The following is a 25,646-nucleotide window of genomic DNA, read 5'->3' as shown; positions in this document are numbered from 1 at the left end:
AAAGAGATTTTTGGTGCCTCCATGGGACTGAGTCTGGGACTCGTTTTTCTTCTGATTTATGGTTGGTGCCTCCTGTGTCTCGATCCTCAACCTGGTTTTCAAGCTGGTACTTGGAATTATGCACCTGCTAAATAAAACTCAAGCAGCTTTTTGTGCTCTTTAGCTTGTTTTGTGCTATGGTCAATCATCTTCAGAAAGAAATGCTCTTAGGCTTGAAGCTCAGTGCTGGGATACAGCCCTTTCGTGTTGAAAAATATAATAATCCACATGACTCTGGACGTTGAGCTCAGCTCTTATGAACAATGTTACAGAATGTCATGGCTCTTGTAATTGGTTTAGGGGGCTGTAATCTCTTTCATCTTCTTGCTTTCTAACTTTAATAATTCGTTTGCTCTGAGTTCTTGAAGAGGTGCAGTTCAGGTACTAGTTGAACAAACCAATTATTAATTCTACTAAAACAGAGTTTCCACTGTAAGCAAAACTATTCTTTCAGTCTTTGTTCCTAGAGGTGGCTGCTTTGATTCAAACGAACAGCTTGAACAAATCAAGAGTGGGGTTTGTCCCCAGTGACGTCTGTCAGGTAGCGGCAGGTTCTAACCCTACGCTTTGTCTGGTGCACAAAGTGCTGTATTCCAGCTTCATTGAATTTCCCCGCTCTATAATATAAAAAAAGATGGTTTTTCTACAGCTTGGCTTTACTCTGAAACCTGAAATCACATGTGGCACCGTGAGCAAAAAGCCCTCTTTAAGTGACATTCCAATTCTGTGCAAACTGGGAACAAGGGGAAATTGCACTCGCTGCTTAACACTTGACTCCCTGGTCTACAGATATTCTGACAGTGGTTTAACAGATGGTCCGAGTGCATATTGATGAACCTCAGGTGGCCTGAGTGTATTTTGTGTGATGCTGCGAGATGCCTGCAAGGCTTGGGAATGGAGAGTTGCCTGGGTCAGAGCTGGGCAAACAGGGATTTGGTGACGGGAGCATATTAACACGCTAATCTTGCAGGCCTTTTCTGGGCAGCCTTTTCAATAAGGGGTCAGAATCTGACCCCTCTTAAATACTGTGGGGTTGGACGCAGGGAAATCTTGTTTCCCAGATGATTTGGCTCTGTGGTGGCTGCAAGAATTGAAACATCGGGTAATGCAATGGCCAGATACTCAGCAAATGTCTTGCAGGCCAGCTTTCTGAACCGACTCCTGGAAGAGAAAGCAGAGGACCAAACATCCTCTGCTCTGGATTTGTGGATTCGGGGAGGCAGAAGGTCCTTTAAGAAGGCTGTTTTGCATCTTTCTCACTGATTATCTTAAACTGAGTCTGTTCAAATAGTTTTTCCAGGCTGCACAGAGAATTTCTAATGCTTTCTGTTATCAAAAGCAGAACTTGAAGGAGAAGGAATCCTGCCATTTGCCAAAGATATGAATGCTGCGTTAGGGGACTTGAGCACTTTAATATTAATAATAACTTGGACAACAAAATACTACTCCACCAGACTTTCCTCTGAAATAAACTGTGTCAAGCAAATTGCTGTAACATTAGACTGAAACTTGGCAATTATGCTTGTGTGGCAATTTGATTCCGTTCTCCTAAAATACCCCTGAAGAACATCCAACTGTAGCTCCGCTCTGATCCCAGCGCTGCCCCACGGGTGCTCTGGATGCTCACACGTGTGTGTTAAGCAGCGAGCTCCGGCGGTGTGGTCTGCCTGCTTGTCAGAAAGCTTCAGAATCTGGTTTGTTCTCCCAGAGCTTCCCATTTGGGAAAGAAAACCCCAATACCATCTCTAATTTTAACTCTGGAAGAGGAAGGGTAACTAAAAACCTTCTTTCTAGGGGACAAACCAGGAGCAAAGATGATGGAGTGGAGCATCTCCCGTGTGAGGAAAGGCTGAGGGAGCTGTGGCTCTGGAGCTGGAGAAGAGGAGACTGAGGGGTGACCTCACTCATGTTTATGAATATATAAAGGGTGAGTGTCAGGAGGATGGAGCCAGGCTCTTCTTGGTGACAACCAATGATAGGACAAGGGGCAATGGGTACAAACTGGAACACAAGAGGTTCCACTTAAATTTGAGAAGAAACTTCTTCTCAGTGAGGGTGGCAGAGCCTGGCCCAGGCTGCCCAGGGGGGTTGTGGAGTCTCCTTCTCTGCAGACATTCCAACCCGCCTGGACACCTTCCTGTGTAACCTCATCTGGGTGTTCCTGCTCCATGGGGGGATTGCACTGGATGAGCTTTCCAGGTCCCTTCCAACCCCTGACATTCTGTGGTTCTGTGAGCACTTCACCTTCTCTCAAACTCCAGGGGCCAGGGATGAGGAATATCCTGGGTTTTCCACTCAGCGGTGACCGTGGTGTCTGTGTGGCTGCTGTTTATTACACTGTAAGTAATAGTCGAATGGCCTCGTATGCAATAAATTGCTATTTTGTGTTGGTATGTGGTTTTCAGTAGCATGTCAGAGAATTACTTATGCCTTTTTATTTGCATCGTTCAAGAAGGCAATACTTTAAAAATGTGGTTGTGATATCAAGGGTTTGTGAACTGGCGGGCAGACAGGCTTTTGCTTGCCTTAAAGATTTCCTGTCTAGAGAATGTAAGTCAAAAACATGACAACTATGGGATTTTTTTTCTGTCTTTTTTTTTTTAATTTGAGTCATGCTTCTTTCCTTCTCCTGCATTTGGATCATCTTACAAAATGACTGGTTTCAGGGTAAAATGTAAGCATACCAACTAAACTGTGGAAGTCTTCTTGTCATTTAGTAACTAAACACTGCTTTTAAGTTGGAACTTGTCTCTTCAGCAGCACACGTGCTTAGTTCGACTTGCTCCAAAATGAGTCATTTTAAAACCACTTCAAGACCCGCTGTCCCTTTGGGGTTGAACAAGGTTGGCAGCCACATTTCTCTTGGGGGAACATTCAACTCGGGCATATAGTTATCGAAATATTGACCGGATAAGAATGTGGAACAGGGATGGGAAAGACCATCAAGCAGTAGCAGACGGGTTTCCTGAGCATCCCTGCTGTTAGACCTGGGCACAAAGGCACCGCGTGGGCAGCATTTGGCTCTTGGACCTCCATGCTTCCTGACTCTAAACCCATCCACCTCATCCCATGTTGCACTGGGGGTGGTAATAGTTATTCTAGGGCTGTTCTGGATGTATCCATGGGGGAAGGTGACAATTTGGGAGGTGGTGCTGGAATGGCGTTCTAGAAAAGCATCTGTTGTTGGCATTATTTAATCCCTGATAACATCAGGGAACTGAACATGGGCAATTATCACATGAGTTCAGTGATGTCCTGGCTGCACCTGCTTTGCGGGTTTGGTTCGTTTGGCATTGAGTAGCTTTTGGAGATGTGCTTTTAAAATCACCACGCTGAAAACCATGTTGAACGTGGAATCGCGAGAACACGCAGACGGGTATGGGTTGAAATCAGTTGTTGCAAAATACACCCTTGGAAGCCTCATCTTGGATGTTGTTGGCGCGTCCTTCGCGTTTTGCCAGTTTTCAGAAGCTGTCAGGTAGTACAGTGTGGGAAGTGTTACTGGGCATCATGGGATGAATCCTGAAATCCTAATTTGGGCCAAACTCCCACTGTTTTCAGTAGGCGGCTTGCTGACATTAAAGCCAAGTACCCCTTAGCTATCACAGCTGATCCTTCTGTCTTTTTAAAGTAAGGAGACTGAGAATTGGTCCTCGTGTTACAGATCAAACCGCAGGATTGCAGCCCCGAACATTTATACACGCGCTTGGATTTGTGAACAGGAAGTTGGTTAAATAAAAAGATTTGCAGTAACTGTTCTTTAGATTCTCAATAACGCTGGTGAAATGCCAGAGATCTCGAAACAGAAATGAGCTGGTGATTTAGAGCAGTGCATAAAGAAGGTTTATTCTGCAGAGTAAACAGCGATGTTCTGAAAACTCTACTTTTCATAAGCAGAGAAAATAGAAGCACTTTTATTTTAAAAGGAGAACTTTGAATTCTTTCAAAACATCAGCACAAATTTGTTGAGACATTGTTCAGATAATCGATTTGGGGTTTTTTTTTGCTTTTAGGAAATGTTTCTATGGAACGCCTGCAACGTCTGTCAGAATCTTGCTTTCTAGTAAGAGATGCTGAATCGCATCCAGTTTAGAAGTTAATAGTTTGGAAGTAAGCACCTAAAATTCCTGACTGTCACCAAATAGTTGAGATCATATGTTGTTCTGGCCTCTTCTGGCTGTGCAAGAAAGAGGAAAATACTGTGTTTGTGTTGGCAACAATCAGAATGCTGTGTGCTCTGTAACTACCTAAATTGCCTCTTATTTGAAGAGGTGATTGACTGATGGGAGGAGGGCAGAGCAAACATGAAGCACTCACGCTTTCCCCCTCATTTTTGTGCCTCCAAGGTCACAAATGAGGGCTGTGTGAGAACTGGGACAAGAGTTTGTGTCTCCCAAGTACCAGCACTGTACTCCACACATTCACACTCAAAATGAGGGTGTTGCAGTGCTGATCTCAACAACCTTAAGCATAAAAATCAGTGAAAGGGTTACTTATCACCTCTTTTAATTTGCCTTAATCACTATATTTGGGCTTCCAATGCTGTTGGCTATAAACACATGCTTCAGGTTAGCAGTTTGAAAGGTGTTGCATGTCTCTCTCCTTTAGAGCATCCCCACCACTTTTTGCCCTTTGCCATTGCAGAACTGATGAGGTTGGCAGGAGCTTCTGTGAATGGTCTAGTCCAGCCCCCACTTAAAGTAGTGGCAGCTGGAGCAGTTTGCTCAGGAGCATGTCCGGTGGGGTTTTGAGCACATCCAAAGGTAGAAACTCCATGGTTTTTCTGGACAACCTGTTGGAAACTCCAGGATTTTTCTGGGCGATGTGTTCTGTGGTTTGGTTCTACCCCCCACCCCACCCAGGAAAAAAGTTGTGGGTTTGGTGGGTGTGTTTTTTCTTCCCCTCTGTCGAGGGTTTTGATTGCAGGGTGACAATAAAACCCCGGCAGATGTATTGTTAACATCCTCTCCCCCGTCTTCCCCCTTCAGCCCCTCCCTCTCCCCCCTTCCCACTCAGGACAGGCGATCGGGAGGGAAAGAAGGACAGAGAGAAGAGAGTTGGAACAATTAAAAATGTTTTACTAATGTTACTAATAAGAATAGAGAAAATAACACAAAATATACAAAACCAATCTTGAAAGGCTCAGCAACTGCAGAGCCGGCAGCCAAAGTCCCGGACTGGACTCTGCAGCCAACCGGAGCTGGATTCAGTCTGTCACTAGGCCTCAGTTCGCAGGGACGACGAGCAAGGTCCTCCCTTAATGTCGGCCATAAGGAAAATTGAATGAGATCCTCGTGATCTCCCACTTTTATATGAAGTATTCACGTGAATGGAATGTTATACACAGTTGGTCAGTTTCTTGGTCACCTGTTTCTTGTTGCCCCTCTCGCGAGATGTCCATCCATGCTTATCAGTAACCTCACATTCCATTGCTGTGTTTCCCAAAACATGTATCTGGTTCTCCAGGAAAATGCAGCTAATATGAAGCTTTAGCTGACAGGCAAATTCACTAATAGAGAAACTTGTTTTTAAGAAAACCAGGACACCCTCCTTCTTACATTTTAATGTAATACATTTCCTGTATTTCAGTTTGTGCCCGTTGCCTCTTGTCCTGTTGCTGGATTGCCCGCAAGAGGAGCCTGGTTCCGTCTTTACGCTCCATCAGGTATTTATGCGCATTGATAAGTTCCCCCCGAGTTTTTCCTTCTCCAGGCTGAACAGTCCCAGCTCTCTCAGCCTCTCCTCATATGTCAGATGCTCCAGTCCCTTTATCATCATCCTTTGCTGGACTCTCTCCAGTATGTCCATGTCTCTCAAACTGGGGAGGTGAGCACTTGACTCAGCACTCCAGATGTGTCTCACCAGCCCTGAGCAGAGGGAAAGGATCCCTTGACTTGCAGCCCAGATGCTGTTGACTTTCCTTGCTTCAAAGACTCTCTGGAGGCTCATGTTCAACTTGATATCCACCAGGACTCCCAGGTCTTTCCTCTGCACAGCTGCTTTTCTGCTGGTTGGCTCCCAGTCTGTGCTGGCACCAGGGGTTATTCCTCCCAAGGGCTTTGCATTTTCATTTGAACTTCACGAGGTTGGTGTTGGCCCATTTCTCCAGTCTATCCATATCCCTCTGAGTGGCAGCACATCCCTCTGGTCTGTCAACCACCCCTCCCAACACTGTATCATCTTCAGGCATCCTAAAAGTATACTCTGTGCTGTCACCTTTAATCTTTCCCTTATGAAGAATCCAGAGGCTGGAGCGAAACATTTAATGAACCAAATCTCTCAAAAGTTCTTGAAAGTACATTGCTGTTCACTGGGGAAAATCAGACAGAGATGAGGTAGCTCCTCTAGCACTAAAAGAACATTAAATACTGCTCCTTGTAGCGAAAGACTTCTTCAGGATTATTTAAGACTTTAATTCCTTGCATCTTTGATACTTCCTGCAATGCCAGCCCATTCCCTGTGCTAACACCATAACAACCTGCTCCAAGTGTCACTGTATAAAGTTGCTTATTGGCCAAAAGCTGGACAAGGAATGTTTTCTTGGGTAGGAAATCCATGGGGTCGGTAGGAAAAGTGCAGCAGAATAAGAGAAAAATCCTATTGTAGTTTAATAGTGTTGCAAAATGATTGTTTTTCTCTTCTCCCCTAAACTGTGCCCCAGAGGAAATCAGGGCATCAACTGAAGTTTTCTCAGTGCTTCATCCCCCTCCCCCAAAACCTACACCCTAGGCGCAGTCTAAACCTCTGTGCTAACAGATGGTGTTGAGAGGGGGAGGGAAGGGGAACAATTTGCATCTAAATAGCTGAAATAAAAAAGGGTCATGTCCCAGAGACCAGCACCACTCACCTGCTGTTTAAATCCCCCTGAGAAACAGGCAAACACGCTTAGTTTTTTAGCGTTTCCATCAGCTGTGCTTACTCTCTGAGCATCCTGCCCTAGAAAAGCTGCAAACCCGCGTATCGTGCTGGATGGGTTGCGTTCTGGCCCCAGAACGATGAACTCTTAAGAATTTGGTTCTTTGAATGTGTTTGACAGCTGTATCACTTCTGTCCAGCCCTCCCATCAGAGTAACTGCTGCTGTCAGCTGTTTTAATTAGTGCAAGCGCTAATGGTGTAGAAACGGTTCAAACCAAGCCTGGAGAACAGGAGGCTGAGGGGAGACGTCACTCTCTACAACTGCCTGAAAGGAGGTTGGAGCATGGAGGGTGTTGGTCTCTTCTAAGTAACAAGTGACAGGATGAGAGGAAATGGCCTCGAGTTGTGCCAGGGGAGGTTTAGATTGGATATCGGGAAAAAATTCTTCCTGGAAAGGGCTGTCAGGCATTGGAACAGGCTGCCCAGGGCAGTGGTGGAGTCACCATCCCTGGAGGGGTTTAAAAGACACCGAGATGAGGTTCTCGGGGACATGGGTTAGTGACAGTGTTAGGTGAACAGTTGGACTCTGATCTTGAGGGTCTTTTCCAACCAAAATGATTCTGTAACTGCACCCCAACCGTGATCCTGAACCTGCAGGCCTATGGGACGGTTCGGTGTTGGGTGGATGTCCTTGATCCCGCACGCATGCGAAGCCAAATTGTTCTGGCTTTCTGAATGTACTGTGAAAATTTGCCAGGTTAAACTAAGACCTTCCTTCTTTGTAATGATTTTCTTCTTCAGTGTGAAGGTCCAAAATTGTTCTACCCATTCTTCTGTGGGGAAGGGGAAAAGTGGGGAGGGGAAAAGAACATAGGTACCACTTCTACATGTTCGTGGAGACTGCTCTGGGTCTACACTCTTGCAGCAAGTAGTGAGCTTTTGCCTCTTCAGGCAGACTTTCTCAAAGTTTAAGGTTGTGCAAAGCTGGTAATAAGGCAAATCTTTCCACTTCATAATCACCTGCACTATTGACACTGAGACTCTCCCACCCGATTTCCCCCTGGTGTTTGAGGGTTGTGCGAGAGTCAAGTGGCTTTTACTGCTAAATATCAGGGTGCGTGAAACCTGCTTCTATCCACCACTTCCTTGGACTTCTATACTCAAATGCTAAAAAGAAAGAACCTGAAGATAGCTCATGTGATTCAGGAGCTTTATTAGTTTTGTCTGTTGGCATCTTCTCCGCTTCCCAATAAGCCAGAGGCATTTGGAGTTTGAGTTTGGCAGAGTCAAGGGCTCAGCAGAATAAGGACGGTGAAGGACATGGCTGGGGACCCACCGCTGGCTTCTGTGTAGGATAAAATGTCTGAAAAGGGGATTTCTATTTCTGGAAGTGAAAGACCTTGAATGTCTTATTTCTTCAGTGCAAGCCCAAAGGGAAATATTAAGGTTAAACTTTTCCGAGCTGACCAGCCCTCTCTCCCACAAGTGTCTTGGAAGAGGAAATGGGCTCAAGAAATATCTTCATTTTCTTTTCTCATTTAATCCTTGAGAGTATTTCCATACAGCAAGTGGTAGTGGCTGAACGGCCTGTATGCATGAGGTCAACGCGGATTTGGGCAGCAACCTTATTTATATGTGTCAAGGGTTTAGATTGCAGGGTGACAATAAAACCCTGGCAGATGTATTGTTAACCTCTCCTTCCCCCCCTTCCTCCTTCAGCCCCTCCCTCTCCCCCCTTCCCACTCAGGACAGGCGATCGGGAGGGAAAGAAGGACAGAGAGAAGAGAGTTGGAACAATTAAAAATGTTTTACTAATGCTACTAATAAGAATAGAGAAAATAATACAAAATATACAAAACCAATCTTGAAAGTCTCAGCAACTGCAGAGCCAGCACCCAAAGTCCTGGACTGGACTCTGCAGCCAACCGGAGCTGGATTCAGTCTGTCACTAGGCCTCAGTTCACAGGGACGACTAGCAAGGTCCTCTCCTAATGTCGGCCATAAGGAAAAAGGAAAAGAAGGAAAAAGGGACGAGATCCTCGTGATCTCCCACTTTCATATGAAGTATTCAAGTGAATGGGATGTTATACACAGTTGGTCAGTTTCTTGGTCACCTGTTTCTCATTTTCCCTCTTGCAAGATGTCCATCCATGCTTATCAATGATTTTGCATTCCCTTGCTATGTTTCCCAAAACATGTGTCTGGTTCTCCAGGAAAATGCAGCTAATATGACGCTTTAGCTGACAGGCAAATTCACTAAAAGAGAAACTTGTTTTTTAACAAAACCAGGACAATATGCCTCTGGGGGGGGGGGTGGTTTATGTATTTGTTTAAATTTAAATTAATATGGATTCTAGTTAGTAGAAATGAGATCTGGTGTGTGCACACTTATGGAAGTAACTAGGCAGTGTGTAATACCAAATTATGTGAAAACCATATTTCTTGGCCTATGATATATGCTGCTTTTATTTTATTAATTTTCAATTCTGGTTTGGTTTTTTTGTTGGTTTTTTTAAACATCTTAGCAAGTGGCCGACTGACATCGGAACAGTTATTTCTCTATCTTCGTGAGCTCTTTTTGCTGTGCAAAAAGGACCATTCTAGTACTTTACACTGTTATATTTAATCACTTTCTAGGTTCGGAACTAAAAGATTAAAAAAAGATGTGCTGGATTGGAACCGCGCCTAAAGCAATCCTTGGGATAATAGGATTATGTGACTGATTTTTCATTAAAATAGAATTCTAACTAGATTGTTTCGAGCATACATTCAGCTCTGGTTTGTTGTTATTGGTCTAATTGCCTCCTAAATTAGAGATATTAATATTCTAATTCACGGCCTCCCTCTGAGGACGCTGACATTGAGAGAGTGTGAAATGATATGTAAATGATATACAGGCATGCGAGATAGAAAACAGCCTTAAAGACATTAGCCAAAACTTAGGTCTTCTCTTTACCTGTGGTGTCGTAACAGAGAGGATGATGAATTGATATTTTTCTGTATTTATTTGTTTCTCTGTCCTGACAGGTCTTTCAAACACTTAGACATGTAGTCTGAGAAAAATGCCAATAATCTCAGGCTTTGAGGAAGGAACGGTTAATGAATCTCCAAGGAAATAGCCGGAATAGAGATGCTCTGTGGGGGAGAAAAGGTTGGGGGCCAGCGGAGCAGGGGCTGGCGACAGCACATCATCTCAGATCTGAGACAGAAACCATCTGCTGATAAGATATTAAAATGACAGACTCGTGGGCTGATTTGCTCAGGTCTGCTTTTTGAGAGCCCATTTCAAGAAGCTGTGATTTGGGGTTTCACCACTTCTATTTGAGGTATCTTCGTTCAGCTTGATCACAACAAAAGCATGAAGTTTTTGTGGGTTTTTAATTTTATTAAGGATTGAAACCCTCAGGGGAGGCTATGGGGATGTAAATTCAAACCGTGTTAGAAGTTTAAAGAATGTATATTAATCTGAAATCCAGCTTCTACTTTTAAAGCTAGAAAGGACCTTGGACAATGGCAGGCCATAAATTTTGGTGTCTGTTTTATAATAATCAAGCAACAGAAACTGATGCAACTTTGCGGCTTTACTTAAAATAGAATATTGAAGCTCCTCAGATAAAACTAGATATACATTGAAGAGTGTTCACAAAGCTATTTCCAGCCTGAAGTGACTCTTTTAAAAAACAAAAGCAGCCAAATGTGCGTATCTTGGGAGGCTGTGAATCAACACCTGCAAATACCAGGAGTATGAGAATAACCAGGAACGGAGGGAAATTCAGCTCAAAGGAAATGACTAGAAAGAAAGAGTAGAAGAAGAACCTTAGACTTGCAAAGGAGACAGTTCACGTAAGCCTAAAAGAGGGGAGACTCGACCTGGATAAGAGAAACTGTTGCCCCTGAGGGTGGTGAGAGCCTGTCCCAGGTTGGCCAGAGAGGTGGTGGATGAACCATCCCTGGAGACATCCCAGGCCAGGCTGGACGGGGCTCTGAACAACCTGAGCTGGTGAAGATGTCCCTGCTCATGGCAGGGGTGGCACTGGATGAGCTTTGAAGGTCCCTTCCAACCCAAGCCATTCCATGATTCTGTGTTCTGGATTGATTTCCAGGTTCTCTTTTCCCACAACCAGCATATTTCCCTTCCCCACATCCCTCTGTGAGGGGGGTGTAAGAACAGGAAAGGGGGAGTTCTTGCAGGTTGTGCCACGGCAGGTGTATAAACATGAGCTTAGGTAAAAAGGGAGGCAGGACTTGAGTGAGGCAAGACTTGAGTGAGGCAGTGTGTAAATGCCATCAAGTGGATGGGGCGAAATTGGTTTGGGAAGTGCAGCCCCACATGTTCTTCCCGGGTGTGCTCAGGGACCAATGCTGAGATTTCTTGTGTGCTGTGAAATAGCTGTTTCCAAAACTGACGGCCCTGTTTGTATCTTGAGTTTTAGAGCAAACAGCTGTTACTGTGGGGGTAAGAGGTGAAATTGTAGTGCTAGCTACAGAATTTAAAATATCTCATTTTACACTCTCTTGCCTTGGATTTACAATAGGAGAGAGAGTGAGGTGGATGCTGAGATGGGAATTGGTTTGAGTGCCTGAGCATTTGGGAAGCTTTAGGGTTATAGGTAAGTAGCAGGAACCTCTACCTGAGTGTGTTGGTAGGTAACGTCCTTGAATCTTAATTATTAGAATCAAGGAAGATGATCAGAAAACTGTGTCTTGATCTGCTGCATGCTGTGCTCTCGTGGGGAGGCTGATTCACATGCTGATGACCTTCATGGGAAGGAGCTCTGGGACTGGGTGACCTTCAGCAAGGTGACTTACAGTGATGGGAGGGAATATTATACCAAAGGCCTGGACTCATATGGCTTCCTGGAGCATCACTTTGGTTATTGTCTTAATTTTGGAAATCTGGTGAGCTTTGGCTGCACTTGGAAAAGGTACAACACTGTCTATAGAGCTTCCTGGCTGCTCAGTAGCCACCATAAAATGATTTTTAACATTTTAAGTACAGAGGGGAGATGCAACCAACCTGACAGAGCAGTCTCGAGATGAATAAAACATGCGTACTGGCAGGCCATCCATCAGTGAAATCCAAATTCTGCTGAATTTGCAGTTCGTATTGTTGCTAATTTTATGATGGAGATGCTCACCCAGTGGGAATTGGATTGAAAGAAGCAAGTTTCTTGCTGCCGATGCTGACAGGGAGCTCGATCGGTCTCCGCTGGGTCGGGTTTTGTGGCTGCAGCTGATGCTGCTGGTTCATGAGAGAGAATGAGGTTTAAATAGGTAGCAGTGAAGATCCACGTGTCCTACTTAAAGCTGCTGAGGTAACTGTAGCAAGAACACGGGATAAGAAGATCCATGTCCCAGAAAGACTTGCACAAAGATGTTGCAGAAAACCTTGCCTATTATTTCTGGTCCTGTTATTAACTCTTACTCCTAATTACCTAGTGCCTTAAAATGGGCCTGCTACTGTAATAAGTGATGTTCTTATATTTGCTTTTATTCAGTGGAATAAAAATAGTTCACTTGGCTCATGGGCTTTATTTAACTGAGCGCTAATGCAGAATTGTGTCTAATATATTGCAGAAACAGCAGATCCTTTGTACCAGTCCTATAGCGCTTTCTATTCTCTCCTGACATACAGTAAGTACAATTGTGATCCGAGTAAATGATGTGATAAAAGGCCTGATGGTACCTCCTGAACACAAACTGCCGCTCGTTAACTTAAACGATGATTATTCTTAATGCACTAGTGAATGCTCTGCAGTCCATTTGTACAAGTATGGAAGTCTAGGAACGCAAGACCCTGCCATGGTATATTCGCTCCGCTTCCTTCTTTATGTACTGGGATAGTAAACTAGGTACAATAGGGCATTTTTCAGTGGCATATTATTATAATATGCTCTACTGAATGCTCAGTTTGGTGGAAACACTAAGCTACCTTAGGCTTTTCATTTGCCTTTTAAGTGAACTGCTCTTAGAGCATTAAATGTATCATAGTGGAAGAAGTAATCATTGCAAACTCGAAGCAGATCCATATGCAGTTCTCAAATTATTTGTCTTTACTGCTAATTATCTGTTTCATTTCTGGGTATCTGACCGTGCTTTCCTTGTCCTTTAATTCAGTTTGCCCACAAAAAGCTCATGTTTGCTGCAGAGCTCATTCTGTCTTGAGAAAATTATTCATTCTTCCTCTTTCCCCAGCTTTGCAGAAGAACCAAAACTTTTAACGATGCAACGTGCAACCGAAGCAATCTTTGTGATTTCCTTTAATTGAAAACTACTGCCAATATGAAAATCCTGGCTCACAATTAAGGGAATGTGACAGCTTTGCCAGTCATTACATAAATACTACAGGGCTTCCTACTGTCATTAGCTGTGCTGAGCACAATGGAGCTATACACAGGAGCGAGCGCTACTCTGATGATAAATTTTTGCATTTCCAATTAGCGCTGAACTGTTGTGGCATTTCCCCCTCAGCCTAATTGAGGATCTTGGATATCTTCGTCTGCTAACGATGCTCTTGCGCGTTGTCTTCTTTCTCTTTAGTTTCCCAGCGTTTTACTCTTAAGAACATCAGTTTCCTCACAGAATCACAGAATGTCAGGGATTGGAAGGGACCTGGAAAGCTCATCCAGTGCAATCCCCCCATGGAGCAGGAACACCCAGATGAGGTTACACAGGAAGGTGTCCAGGCGGGTTGGAATGTCTGCAGAGAAGGAGACTCCACAACCTCCCTGGGCAGCCTGGGCCAGGCTCTGCCACCCTCACCATGAAGAAGTTTCTTCCCAAATATAAGTGGAACCCCTTGTGTTCCAGTTTGAACCCATTAACCCTTGTCCTATCATTGGTTGTCACCGAGAAGAGCCTGGCTCCATCCTCCTGACACTCACCCTTTATATATCTGTAAACATTAATGAGGTCACCCCTCAGTCTCCTCCAAGCTCCAGAGCCCCAGCTCCCTCAGCCTTTCCTCACACGGGAGATGCTCCACTCCATCATCTTTGTTGCCCTGCGCTGGACTCTCTCCAGCAGTTCCCTGTCCTGCTGGAACTGAGGGGCCACAACTGGACACAATATTCCAGGTGTGGTCTCCCCAGGGCAGAGCAGAGGGGCAGGAGAACCTCTCTGACCTACTGACCACCCCCATTCTAACCCACCCCAGGTACCATTTGCCTTCCTGGCCACAAGGGCCCAGTGCTGGCTCATGCTCATCCTGCTGTCCCCAGGACCCCCAGGTCCCTTTCCTCTTTGCAGGTCTCTGTCTTGACGTCTTTTCCCCTCAGAAAAACTCACCTTTTGCAGGTTAATGCAAACTTTCTGCTATTTACATACCATGGATTTTTGCCAACCGCTGCATTGTGGTGTCCTCTGTGCGCGTGGGATGTTGTTGACTTGACCTGACGATGTTCTAGTTTTCTGACATCTTCCTCCCACCCCCATTGCTAAATGGCAAATGTCAAATCTTTGCATTTAACAAGATGTGTGTGTAAATGCTATCTTTTTGCGGATAACCTATGTGTATTTAAAACATGAATAGATTGTACAAGGAATTATTTGGAGTAGCGGGGCTTAATTCTGAGCACAGGCTCTGTGTTCATCTTCTGGATTGGAAACTTTTAAATGGAAAGATGATTAATGATTCGTCTGCTTTCAGTTGCTGTGGCTGCTAATGTGCAGTTCAGACTTAGAGCCAAGTGGCTTAGGTGCAGAGTAGCAAGGATGTTTTTAACTGTGTGTTAACATATTTTCTTTATGCTGCATTTAGTCATTTCCTCCGGAACACAGATTTCCTCCAGGAAACCTGCTTATATGGGCTTTGGGTTTGCTTTAACACGGAACCTTTATTTTTCCCACCCTGCTTAGCAAGCTCCGACTCCAGCCACTACTTCAACTTGTGCGGTTGAAGCTTTGCCTTCCTGCGAGCAAAACTGGAACCAGAGCCAAGGCTGCTCTGTACGGCGCTGGAAAATGCAGCCCATGCTGACATCTGCAACGGCGAACTTGCTTGTTCGGGCACGTAGCTGGGGGAGGGGAGACGGCACTTCTGGAAATGAGGAAATAAGGAGGATGATTTGTGGGCTGAGAAGTTTTAAAAATGATACTCTTGGTTCCTTCTGTCTCAGCGTGGATTTTTTTTTTAATAGGGATGCCATTTATTTCTCTTGGGCTGTTTAAAAGCGCTGTTAGAATGGGGTAAACACTCGGTCAAAACTAGCAGGCAGCTGCTGGGGGATGTGAAGAGCTGGAGCTGCTCTCTGCAGCTCCAAAACCATGAGCGACCGAAGTGCTGAAGTGAATTCATCCTGTACTCCAGGTACTTGGGCATAACTGACATTGACTGCAAAGTAATTATTGTTTGACACTGCTGGGTATTCATGAAAACAACCAAAGCGAAGTTGAAGCGTGGCAAATTGAGCCGGCGTTGCCTCTGCAGTTTTGGATTCAAGTCTAATGTGGTGGAAAGGGCTTGACCTGCCCAAGTGCTACCGAAACCCTCCGTGTGTCTGGGTTAGTGTCACCGGGGTCACGAGTGGGCCCACGCCGTGGAGCCTGGCAAAGGCTGGGCCTTGGTTATTTAAAACAGAAAGAAGCTTCTTGAACATGAGCAAATGGAGAACTCTGCTCGGTTGCTAGGAATCGAGCAGTTATAATTAGTCTGTTCCTCTTTAGGAGTGTATCTGTGCAGCACGATGGCTCAGCACGTATATCTGCCTAGGAAGAGATTTCACAGTATCACAGAATGTCAGGGATTGGAAGTGACCTGGAAAGCTCATCCAGTGCAATCCCCCCATGGAGCAGGAACACCCAGATGAGGTTACACAGGAAGGTGTCCAGGTGGGTTGGAATGTCTGCAGAGAAGGAGACTCCACAACCTCCCTGGGCAGCCTGGGCCAGTGTTCTGTCACCCTCACCATGAAGAAGTTTCTTCCCAAATATAAGTGGAACCTCTTGTGTTCCAGTTTGTACCCATTGCCCCTTGTCCTATCATCGGTTGTCACCGAGAAGAGCCTGGCTCCATCCTCCTGACACTCACCCTCTATATATCTGTGAACATGAATGAGGTCACCCCTCAGTCTCCTCTTCTCCAGCTCCAGAGCCCCAGCTCCCTCCGCCTTTCCTCACACGGGAGATGCTCCGCTCCATCATCTTTGTTGCCCTGCGCTGGACTCTCTCCAGCAGTTCCCTGTCCTGCTGGAACTGAGGGGCCACAACTGGACACAATATTCCAGATGTGGTCTCCCCAGGGCAGAGTAGAGGGGATTTCACAGCTCTCCTGCCCAGAATTAGTGCCCACTGCAGTGGTGTCCATCACCTCCTGCAAAATACACGCTAGGGAATCCCCCCCTCAGCAGTTCTTGTGTTTGGCCCAAACAGTTGGGGTTGAATTTTTTTAAAAAGGACCCTCCGGTCTTTCAGCTTTTAAAATTCCAAGCCATGGAGTTTTCCAGCATTCCTCAGCTTGTAGCTGGTCACTCATCCTTTCTGGCGCTATGGAAATGACGCTGGCAGCAGAGCGGGACTGGAACCAGCATCTGGCCATCTGCCATGAGCGTGTCCCCCACTCCACACACCCACCCTCTCTGGCTGCAGCAGTGGATGCGTCCTCTTCTAAACTTGTACTTATTTTTAGTGTTTTAATCATTGTTTCATTTAGTTTAGCGATTTCGTCTGCATCTCTAGGTGTTGGCAGCACTTGCAGCGGTCTCGCAGGTAGATTTTAAAGATAGATGAGCAAACACTGCGGTTTTGTAATTATTTGTTAGAACTACATGAAAATTTGTAGCGTTTTAAAATTCACATGTAAATGTCGCATCTGGGCTGATGCATTGATGGACCTTGACTATTTTTTTCTGTTTAATTGGCACACTTGCACAGCACTCAGATGTGCAGTAACTGGCTGGGGAGACAGCTAGGTGCTACAGTTTGCTTTTTAAAGTCGTTTCTAAATGTGACAATCGGTCTGTCCTCCCCCAGGGTGCGTGAATTGCTGCTGCCCTTTTCTGTGACAGCCGGTGTCCCAAGTTCCATCCGCTGCCAGGTGGAGGAAAAGGACACATCTTGCCTCTTTTTCAGGTGGGACACGTGTGCCTTTCCTTCAATGCAACGCTGTGTTTGAGACCTAATCCAATGCAAAGATATAAGGAAACAAAACCAATGAGTGACTCTTCGTCCTGTGTCGAAACAGAGTCTGCTGCTTGCAATGTGTTTGAGCAGAGCAGGGGACGGCTCCTGCTCCTTCCCACCAGCACAGTGCAAGTTGGGGAATGACCTATTAGAGAGCAGCACAGGGGAAAGGGACCTGGGGGTCCTGGGGACAGCAGGATGACCATGAGCCAGCACTGGGCCCTTGTGGCCAGGAAGGCCAATGGTACCTGGGGTGGATTAGAAGGGGGTGGTCAGTAGGTCAGAGAGGTTCTCCTGCCCCTCTGCTCTGCCCTGGGGAGACCACACCTGGAATATTGTGTCCAGTTGTGACCCCTCAGTTCCAGCAGGACAGGGAACTGCTGGAGAGAGTCCAGCGCAGGGCAACAAAGATGATGGAGTGGAGCATCTCCTGTGTGAGGAAAGGCTGAGGGAGCTGGGGCTCTGGAGCTTGGAGGAGACTGAGGGGTGACCTCATTAATGTTTACAGATATATAAAGGGTGAGTGTCAGGAGGATGGAGCCAGGCTCTTCTCGGTGACAACCAATGATAGGACAAGGGGTAATGGGTACAAACTGGAACACAATAGGTTCCACTTAAATTTGAGAAGAAACTTCTTCTCAGTGAGGGTGGCAGAGCCTGGCCCAGGCTGCCCAGGGAGGTTGTGGAGTCTCCTTCTCTGCAGACATTCCAACCCGCCTGGACACCTTCCTGTGTAACCTCATCTGGGTGTTCCTGGTCCATGGGGGGATTGCACTGGATGAGCTTTTGAGGTCCCTTCCAGTCCCTGACATTCTGTGATTCTGTGAAAAGGAGATTTTTCACTCCAGCCATGGGGTGGGAGGCTGCCAGGATACTGGCGCAGCGGTAAAATGCTTTTTCTAATCAGGATCAACTCAATTAAAGGCAAAGACTTTTGTGGGCAAAGCACCCTTTCCTCACACTGGCAATAACAGAAGAATAGCATCTTGGAAAAACGTGATATTTCCTTTTGGTAGGAGGCAGAGAGGGAGGAACAGCCACTGAGCATCTCCCTCCCCCATCTCTTGTTTAATATAGTTTATTCATCTGTAAGTTGTAGCGAGTAACTTACAGCTACTGTCTTGCCAGACTGCATGAATTATAGATGGCTCTTTTATGAGTTTTCATGTTGGCTGCAGCAATTAGTATGCGTTGGATGTAGTTATCTTCATGGCATCTACTGTAGCGTAGGTTTCAGCTCCTCCGAGTTTTTAATTGCTTTCTGTTTTAGCAATCAGTCATCTGCCTGTCTTACGGCGGAAGGCAAAGAAAACACAACCAGCTCATTAGAACCTTATAGTTCAATGTGGAGCATCAGGTTTGAAATGATGCAGTTTACCAGAAGGAAAAATGACATAAATAGAGGATATTTGTTCTTTTTTTATTATTTTTGCGTGTGTGTGTGGTACACACAGTAGTGCCAGAAGGCTCCACATATGTTGGGGTCCTGCTCTGCTTGATAAACTGCTCGTGAGCTTGTGCCTGTATTACAGGGAAGCTACAGGTATAAACTTCACGATTTTGAGCCTTTTAATACCTAACACAGCTGAGCAGACCTGCGTGGATCTTTGCGTGTCTGTGTACTCTGGGATGCTGCTGTTGGCACCTGCGGGCGCCGTGTTCTGTTCAGCGTTTCAGTTTGCTCTGTCTTGAGCTGCCAGGTGGTTTCCTGAGTCTCCTGTCCCCTCGTGTGTGGCTGCCTGTCGCTTCTTCCTGCCTGCACAAGCGTTTTCTAGGTATGAAAGGAGAGTTTGGCCGGTCTGCTGTTCGACTCTGCTGAGGCTGAGGTAATCTGATTTAGCTAATGAGCTTCAAAAGTTGCTGGGGAAGGACAGGGAGCATTTGAAGGGCTCTTTAGCTTGTCTTATGGCAGTCATAGGTTGCGGTATGTAATCAAACTTGTATTTTCATAAGTGCTGTGTGCTGAAACAACCCGAACTTTCAGTACTCCCAAACGACTGCAGAAATAATAGTCCTACATCATGGCTATGCCCTCCTAGTGGTGTCTGTGGGCTTCGGTTTGAGTGCTGGTATTTTAATATATATATAGTAGTTGAGAATAATTGTATCTGCAGCTAAAACATATTCCCTCATCTGACTGCAGTTGAAAAGTTCACGTGCTGTTTCCTTGCTTTCACTGTTGGCTTAATCATCCCGTGGAAACATAAGATGAATTTCTCTGCAGAGCAGAGTCGTGCTGGTGCGAAAAAGGGAGTAACTGGGTCCGGGGACGCTTTGCATTCCTGTCGGGATGGATCGTGCCGAGCAGAGTGACTCACTCCAGTGTCGTAGCGCTGATGTTATGCCGGCTGGTGAAGCGATTGCTGAATCTGAGCAGGGCCTGCACAAGGGGGGTTTGTTTAAAGCCTTCTTATGTGTGAATCGGCAGGAGATTATTTTAGGAAGAAGAGAATTTGCACAGTCAACAAGGCTACAGCGAGGGAGACGGCCGCATATGACCCCTTGCTGTTGCTTTGTGCTCTGGGGGCTCAGCTCTGCCGTAAAGCCCTGGAGAGGTGGGTGGAATTCTGTCAGGACAGGGTTTCATCCGCATACTTTGGAGGCAACACAAGTTTAAAGTATAATGATGTTGAGTTTGAGGATAGACTATGTCTCTGTGTCACAGTGGGAGGACTCATATAAGCAGGCTTTTGGTTTTCCTTTTAAATACGGTGGTCGAGAGAGGTTCTCCTCCCCCTCTACTCTGCCTTGTTGAGACCACAGCTGGAATATTGTGTCCAGTTGTGGCCCCTCAGTTCCAGCAGGACAGGGAACTGCTGGAGAGAGTCCAGCGCAGCCACCAAGATGCTGAAGGGAGTGGAGCATCTCCTGTGTGAGGAAAGGCTGAGGGAGCTGGGGCTCTGGAGCTGGAGGAGAGGAGACTGAGGGGTGACCTCATTCATGGTTACAGATATATAAAGGGTGAGTGTCATGAGGATGGAGCCAGGCTCTTCTCGGTGACAACCAATGATAGGACAAGGGGCAATGGGTACAAACTGGAACACAAGAGGTTCCACTTAAATTTGGGAAGAAACTTGTTCCTGGTGAGGGTGGCAGAGCCTGGCCCAGGCTGCCCAGGGAGGTTGTGGAGTCTCCTTCTCTGCAGACATTCCAACCCGCCTGGACACCTTCCTGTGTAACCTCATCTGGGTGTTCCTGCTCCATGGGGGGATTGCACTGGATGAGCTTTTGAGGTCCCTTCCAATCCCTGACATTCTGTGATGCAATAGAAAAGGGCTTTTTGGCACCCTCTATGATAGTGTTGCTGTTAGAGGGTATAACTTCCGTAGAACCAGTCTCTAGGCTTTGTGTGTTGAAAACTTTATCTTGTCCCCCATCTCCAAACAGATTAAATAGCTCTTGTAACTCCAAACAGAAGACCTTGAGGAGGAGGAAGGTCTGGGGGCTCGAGCGATGGAGAAGAAAGGAAAGGGTGAACTGTAGGCTTTGCCCACATGGAAGTTGCAGTTATCAAATAAGTGTAAAACAATATTGTTTGTTCAACTTCTAACTTCTTAGCAGTTACTTGCTCATTCAGGGAATAACGTAAGATAAACAAGAGCTTGTAGTGCGAGTGCTTCTAGCCCTGAGGTAAAACAGTAATTCACTTGTGCTCTATCCTTTCCGATCGAGGGATTTTGAAATACCCTCTTTATTTGAAGAAACTGTGAGCAGATGGCCCTGGAGTTTTGCACTGGTGAAACAGAGTGAGGATGCTTGACATCCATAGGCTTTTCTTATGTTTTCATAGTCTTTTTTTTTTTTGCTTATGTTCTTTTTTCTTCCCCCAGCACTCAGACAACCTCTATGTGTAATCTGGGGGGTTTTCCTCCTCAATTATTTTTCTCCATCCTGGAGCCACGTGCCGCTCTGTTCTCTTGTACTCACCTTCTCTCTGATGTTGCATCCATTCCCCAATACAGTAACCATTACTCTGTCCCCTGCTTCATCTCGTGCCTGTGACAACAGGTAACAAGCACCGATTCTTACCTACTCACCTCCCTTGGTGGAAGAGGGACCCAGCAACGAGACAATCTCCTCCTCCTGCAGCTCCAAGAGGTCTGGTCGGTGGGATGATCTTTGGATTCACCTTTATTCAACCCCCTGTGGTGTAAACCAGGGTGTTACAGCAGCAAATGTGGTGCCCGCTCCTGCAGGCACAGAGCTGCTGACGCTCATGTTCCTTCTCCTTCCCTTTTTGCAGCGTATTCCTGACACCTTCCCAGCAATTTGCTTTCTCACAGTTAAATAAACACAAACGCAACGCAAAATGTGGCACATCGGCTTATGCCATTTCAAACGCTTTAGTTGTGCTGGTTCAATACCAACCACCAACGCTATGATGTGCAAAGCCCATCAGTGAGGCCTCGATATCTTCATGTTAGGCAGGATACGTGCGCAGCAGCGGCTGCCAAATTTACCAGTTGGGTTTTAGTTTAGACTTTTTTTCCACTGCTTAGACAGGGAGAACAGTCACTTGCACCACTTGCTGGCTGGCGCTCCAGCTGTCGCTTCGTTCTGCTCTGTTTTATACTGGAGAATGGCATGAAGCACGAGTGATGGGAGATGCACAGGGTACGTGCCAGAACACACCCAGACAAATGTACAGCTCATTTCCTCCCACCCTCCAAAACCCCCAAACTATCCCACTGTTAAAATCAACACCCCAAATGCTAGTCTGTCATTTAAAATGCCGTTGTGTTATGTTGGGAGGAAGTGGGGCTGGGGTCAAACTGCTTACAAAGCTCCCTCTGTGCGAAGACTCGTCCAAAGCCTTAGGGCTGTGCAATACTGCCAGCCCTCCTGTTTAAAAGCAAGTGTGAAGAAACCAGGAACCAAGTAAGTGGGGGAGAAGGTGGAGCTGCAGACCGGCTACGACTTGGCAGGTGTGGGGAACTTCTTGCTTTCAGCAAAGTCTAACGTGTTGCAGCTGGGTGCCTTCAGAAAGCTGTGGGCAGCATTGGCCTTTCTTAACTCCCTGCAGCTGTGAGAGCAGCGTGCCTGGGGTGCACATCTTCCCAGCTAGTGCTGAGCAGCAGTAGCCTGGCCAAAGAATCATAGAATAGTTTGGGTTGGAAGGGACCTTCAAAGCTCATCCAGTGCCACCCCTGCCATGAGCAGGGACATCTTCACCAGCTCAGGTTGCTCAGAGCCCCGTCCAGCCTGGCCTGGGATGTCTCCAGGGCTGGTTCATCTACCACCTTTCTGGCCAACCTGGGACAGTGTTTCACCACCTTCATTGTAAAAAAACATCTTCCTCATGTCTGGCCTGAATCTCTCTTCTTGTAGTTTAAAACCATCACCCCTTGTCTTATCGCAACAGGTTCTGCTCAAAAGTCTGTCCCCATCTTTCTTATGAGCCCCTTTTAAGTTCAGAAAGGCCACAAAAAGGTCTCCCTGGAGCTTCTCTTCTCCAGCTGAACACCCCAGCTCTCTCAGCCTGTCCTCCCAGCAGGGCTGTTCCAGCCTCGCATCATTTCTGGGGCTCCTCTGGCCCTCCTCTCACCAGAGTGGAGCAGATGGGCAGAATCCCCTCCCTCCACCTGCTGGCCGCACGTTTTTTAACGCAGCCAAAGAAGTCTTTGAAGACTGGCAGAGTGATGGTGTGTGGTTGTAGGACCGTCATGTGGTTGTGGGATCTGTTCAGAGTGTGACCCATTGTGGTTCCTCTGGGTCCAGCCTAATGGAAAGCAGCTCCCTGGACTCCAGAAGTGATCTTGGCTTTGGAACCAGACTTCTCACTTGTGGAGTGCAAACCACTTTTACCTTTCTGCCACCCAATAATTCTCGCTGAGTGAAACTTCTTCCCTTACTGTTTGTGAAATTCATAAAGCAGTTGAACTGCTTTTTCCACCCAAACAGAAACTGTTCCTGCTTTGGTCTTTGTTCAGCAGTTAACTCCCAACTTTCTTTTGTGAACATAATGCAGGCAAATTCCAGTTTCCAGAAGGAACTCACTGCAGCCAGGCTGTGTCTGGACTAACACTGATCTCATTTGGGTGGAACAAGCTAGTTGTTGCAGAATAATCTATTACCCTGTTCCAAAGCTTCCGTCTTTAAATCCGCACAGCAGGGATTATTTGCTTAAGGGTTTATGTATGTGTTGGAGGATCTAGTTTTGTTTGACACTACCAACAGAACAAAATGCGGGCAACTTGCCGGCAGTTTGAATTGTGCCTGATGTTTACTGATTTCCCTCTTGCCCTACACTTCAAGTTGCCCCAGTGGAGGTTCAGATTGGATGTTAGGAAAAAATTCTTCATGGAGAGGGTTGTGAAGCATTGGAACAGGCTGCCCAGGGCAGTGGTGGAGTCACCATCCCTGGAGGGGTTTAAAAGGTGTTTAGACGAGGTTCTTAGGGACATGGTTTAGTGCTAGAGTTAGGTTATGGCTGGACTCAATGATCTTGGGGGTCTCTTCCAACTGAACTGATTCTATGATTCTGCTCCATGGTTTGCTTAAGGCTGTATCCTGAAATAGGCTGTTCTTGTTGATCAATAACACAAACTGTAGAATCATTTCAGTTGGAAGAGATCCTCAGGATCATCAAGTCCAACCCTAACCTAAATCTGGCACTAAACCTTGTCCCTAAGAACCTCATCACACATCTTTTAAACCCCTCCAGGGATGGTGACTCCACCACTACCCTGGGCAGCCTGTTCCATGCTTGATCATAGTCTTATTAACAGAAAAAATGTGGAGCTTGAGTAGGATTTGTCACTGTCACACTTGGTCTGTGTTGATATAACATTACAGGCCAGTCTGCAAATACCTGTGTGTGGTTTATTTGACTGTATGCAATTCTAATTTATAATAAACAAATAAATAGGAGTTCTTTTTGTTTTTCCCATTCCTAGTAACGGCCCCTCCAGCTGAAGATGTCGAACAATGGAGTTGAAACAGAAGACAAACCGCCTGCTCCTCCGATGAGAAATACCAGCACTATGATTGGATCGGGAAGCAAAGATGCTGCAACTTTAAACCATGGCTCAAAACCTTTGCCTCCCAACCCAGAAGAAAAGAAAAAGAAGGACCGATATTTCCGATCTATTTTACCAGGAGATAAAAGTACAGTAATTTGTTTCTTATAAAATTCCCGTTTGAATGTTGCTCTGAATGACCTTAGTTAAGCACCTGATGCACAGTGATGGCTTAGGGTTTAGAAAATATTGTGTGTGTGTTTTCTGCACAACTGTTGTGGTCATTTGGGGGGGTACGTAGAGGGCTGGCTGTAGATCTGTTTCTTCTGATGATTAATCCATCCTGCTTACTCTGGTTTGTGCTTTTTTTTTATCTCCCTCTTAGATTATGAGAACTGTGTCCCTGAATACTGGAATTAGCTCTGCCACTTCCCAGCCTGACTTGGCCTTAATGGTCTTGAAAAACATGCATTTTTGTACCAGTTACAAGCTTGCCATTTAAAGCTGGCATTGGCAATCCCTTTGGTGGGGAGCATGGGGAGGCCTTTTGCTTTTTTTGTTGTTTTAAACAGCAAATAATTTGAGTTGAGCATGACTAACAAGCCACCTCCTGCCAGGCCTGTCCTATGTTACTGTGTGGTCACTATGTGCTAGTGTTCGGGTAAGGTATTGTCTACTTGCTGTTAAGAGTAATCCGTTAATACAAACTCTTCCACATTTCTTGTGAACTGAAGGAATTTTTGCTTCTTAGAGAGACTGCAACAGATGGAACTGGAGATAGGAACTGCGAACTGTACGTGGAATTCTGACTTTTAAGATCAGGATATTTTAAAAACTCTCTCATGAACCTTTTGAAGTGATGTAAGAAAAAAAATCTCCATCCCCAAGCATGTGCTGGTTTCTTTTTATATCTGACCTATTTTTTGGACTTTCTAATACATCAGCTTTTTATAGAGTCTAGATTGCAATGGTGTCTGGACACTGCATAACTAAAGCCAGGCCTAAGTATCTTCAGCTTCCCAAGCTCCAGGAGGGAGGCTGCCTCCTTAATTTTTCTTTGCAAGAAGTCTAATTGCAGTTGTATTTCCACTTTAAATAACCAAGGTCTAGGTTCATTTTCTACAAAATATTGCAGCATTCATTATTATTATTATATGATACCTTCAGCAACTTTTGATTGTTTTACAAACCTGGATTTTTGATTCTGCAGTCTAGAAACCCATGAACCGTGTTACAAGTTTGCTGAATCTCAGTTAGAACTTGCCATTGTGAGTATTAATCCTAAAGAGCTGCAGGATTTTTGTATCAGCTTATTGAAGGGAGTGGGGTTTTTAAACCCCTAGGCTCAGCAGTTGCAGAGAACAAAGAAATCACCTGGAATTTATAAGCAAGTAAAAGAAATACAACCTGAAATGCTAGTTTGAAATGGACTTTGAAGGAGACCTGCGAAAGTGAATGATTTGGGTAAAATCAACAAGCGGACTGCCACTGATTTGAAGATACTTGTGTTTACTGAAGATTGGCCAACGTGGCAGATGCTTCAAGACATGAGCGATTTTTGTTTAGCCAAGCCCAGCAGAGCCTTCTGTTGCAATACACCTGCCCCAATGAAAATGGTTCCTTCTATCCTCTAATTCCTGTTGAGCGAAAAACACCATTAACACCATCACGTT

The 25,646-nt window shown here is 45.7% G+C and overlaps 1 protein-coding gene across 15 annotated transcripts in view; it reads left to right on the top strand.

The window, feature by feature from the left end:
• Positions 1-25,646, top strand: part of PAK1 (p21 (RAC1) activated kinase 1) — a 109,446-nt gene that overhangs the window by 49,900 nt on the left and 33,900 nt on the right. For 7 of the 15 annotated variants that reach the window (XM_065076889.1, XM_065076735.1, XM_065076669.1 and 4 more), the window contains 2 exons: positions 5,629-5,704; positions 23,911-24,121. In XM_065076889.1, the coding sequence (XP_064932961.1) occupies positions 23,932-24,121 (190 nt within the window). In that variant the 5' untranslated portion in view covers positions 5,629-5,704; positions 23,911-23,931. Of the gene's footprint in view, positions 1-2,305; positions 2,379-4,052; positions 4,150-5,628; positions 5,705-12,472; positions 12,530-16,864; positions 16,964-23,910; positions 24,122-25,646 lie in introns of those variants that run through there. The other 8 variants (XM_065077309.1, XM_065077377.1, XM_065077220.1 and 5 more) reach the window with 4 other exon arrangements.

This window comes from Columba livia, chromosome 1 (assembly GCF_036013475.1).
Source record: "Columba livia isolate bColLiv1 breed racing homer chromosome 1, bColLiv1.pat.W.v2, whole genome shotgun sequence".
Lineage (NCBI taxonomy): Eukaryota > Metazoa > Chordata > Aves > Columbiformes > Columbidae > Columba > Columba livia.
The sequence above is the reverse complement of the archived record's forward strand: the minus strand, read 5'-3'. Positions and strand labels throughout refer to the sequence as shown.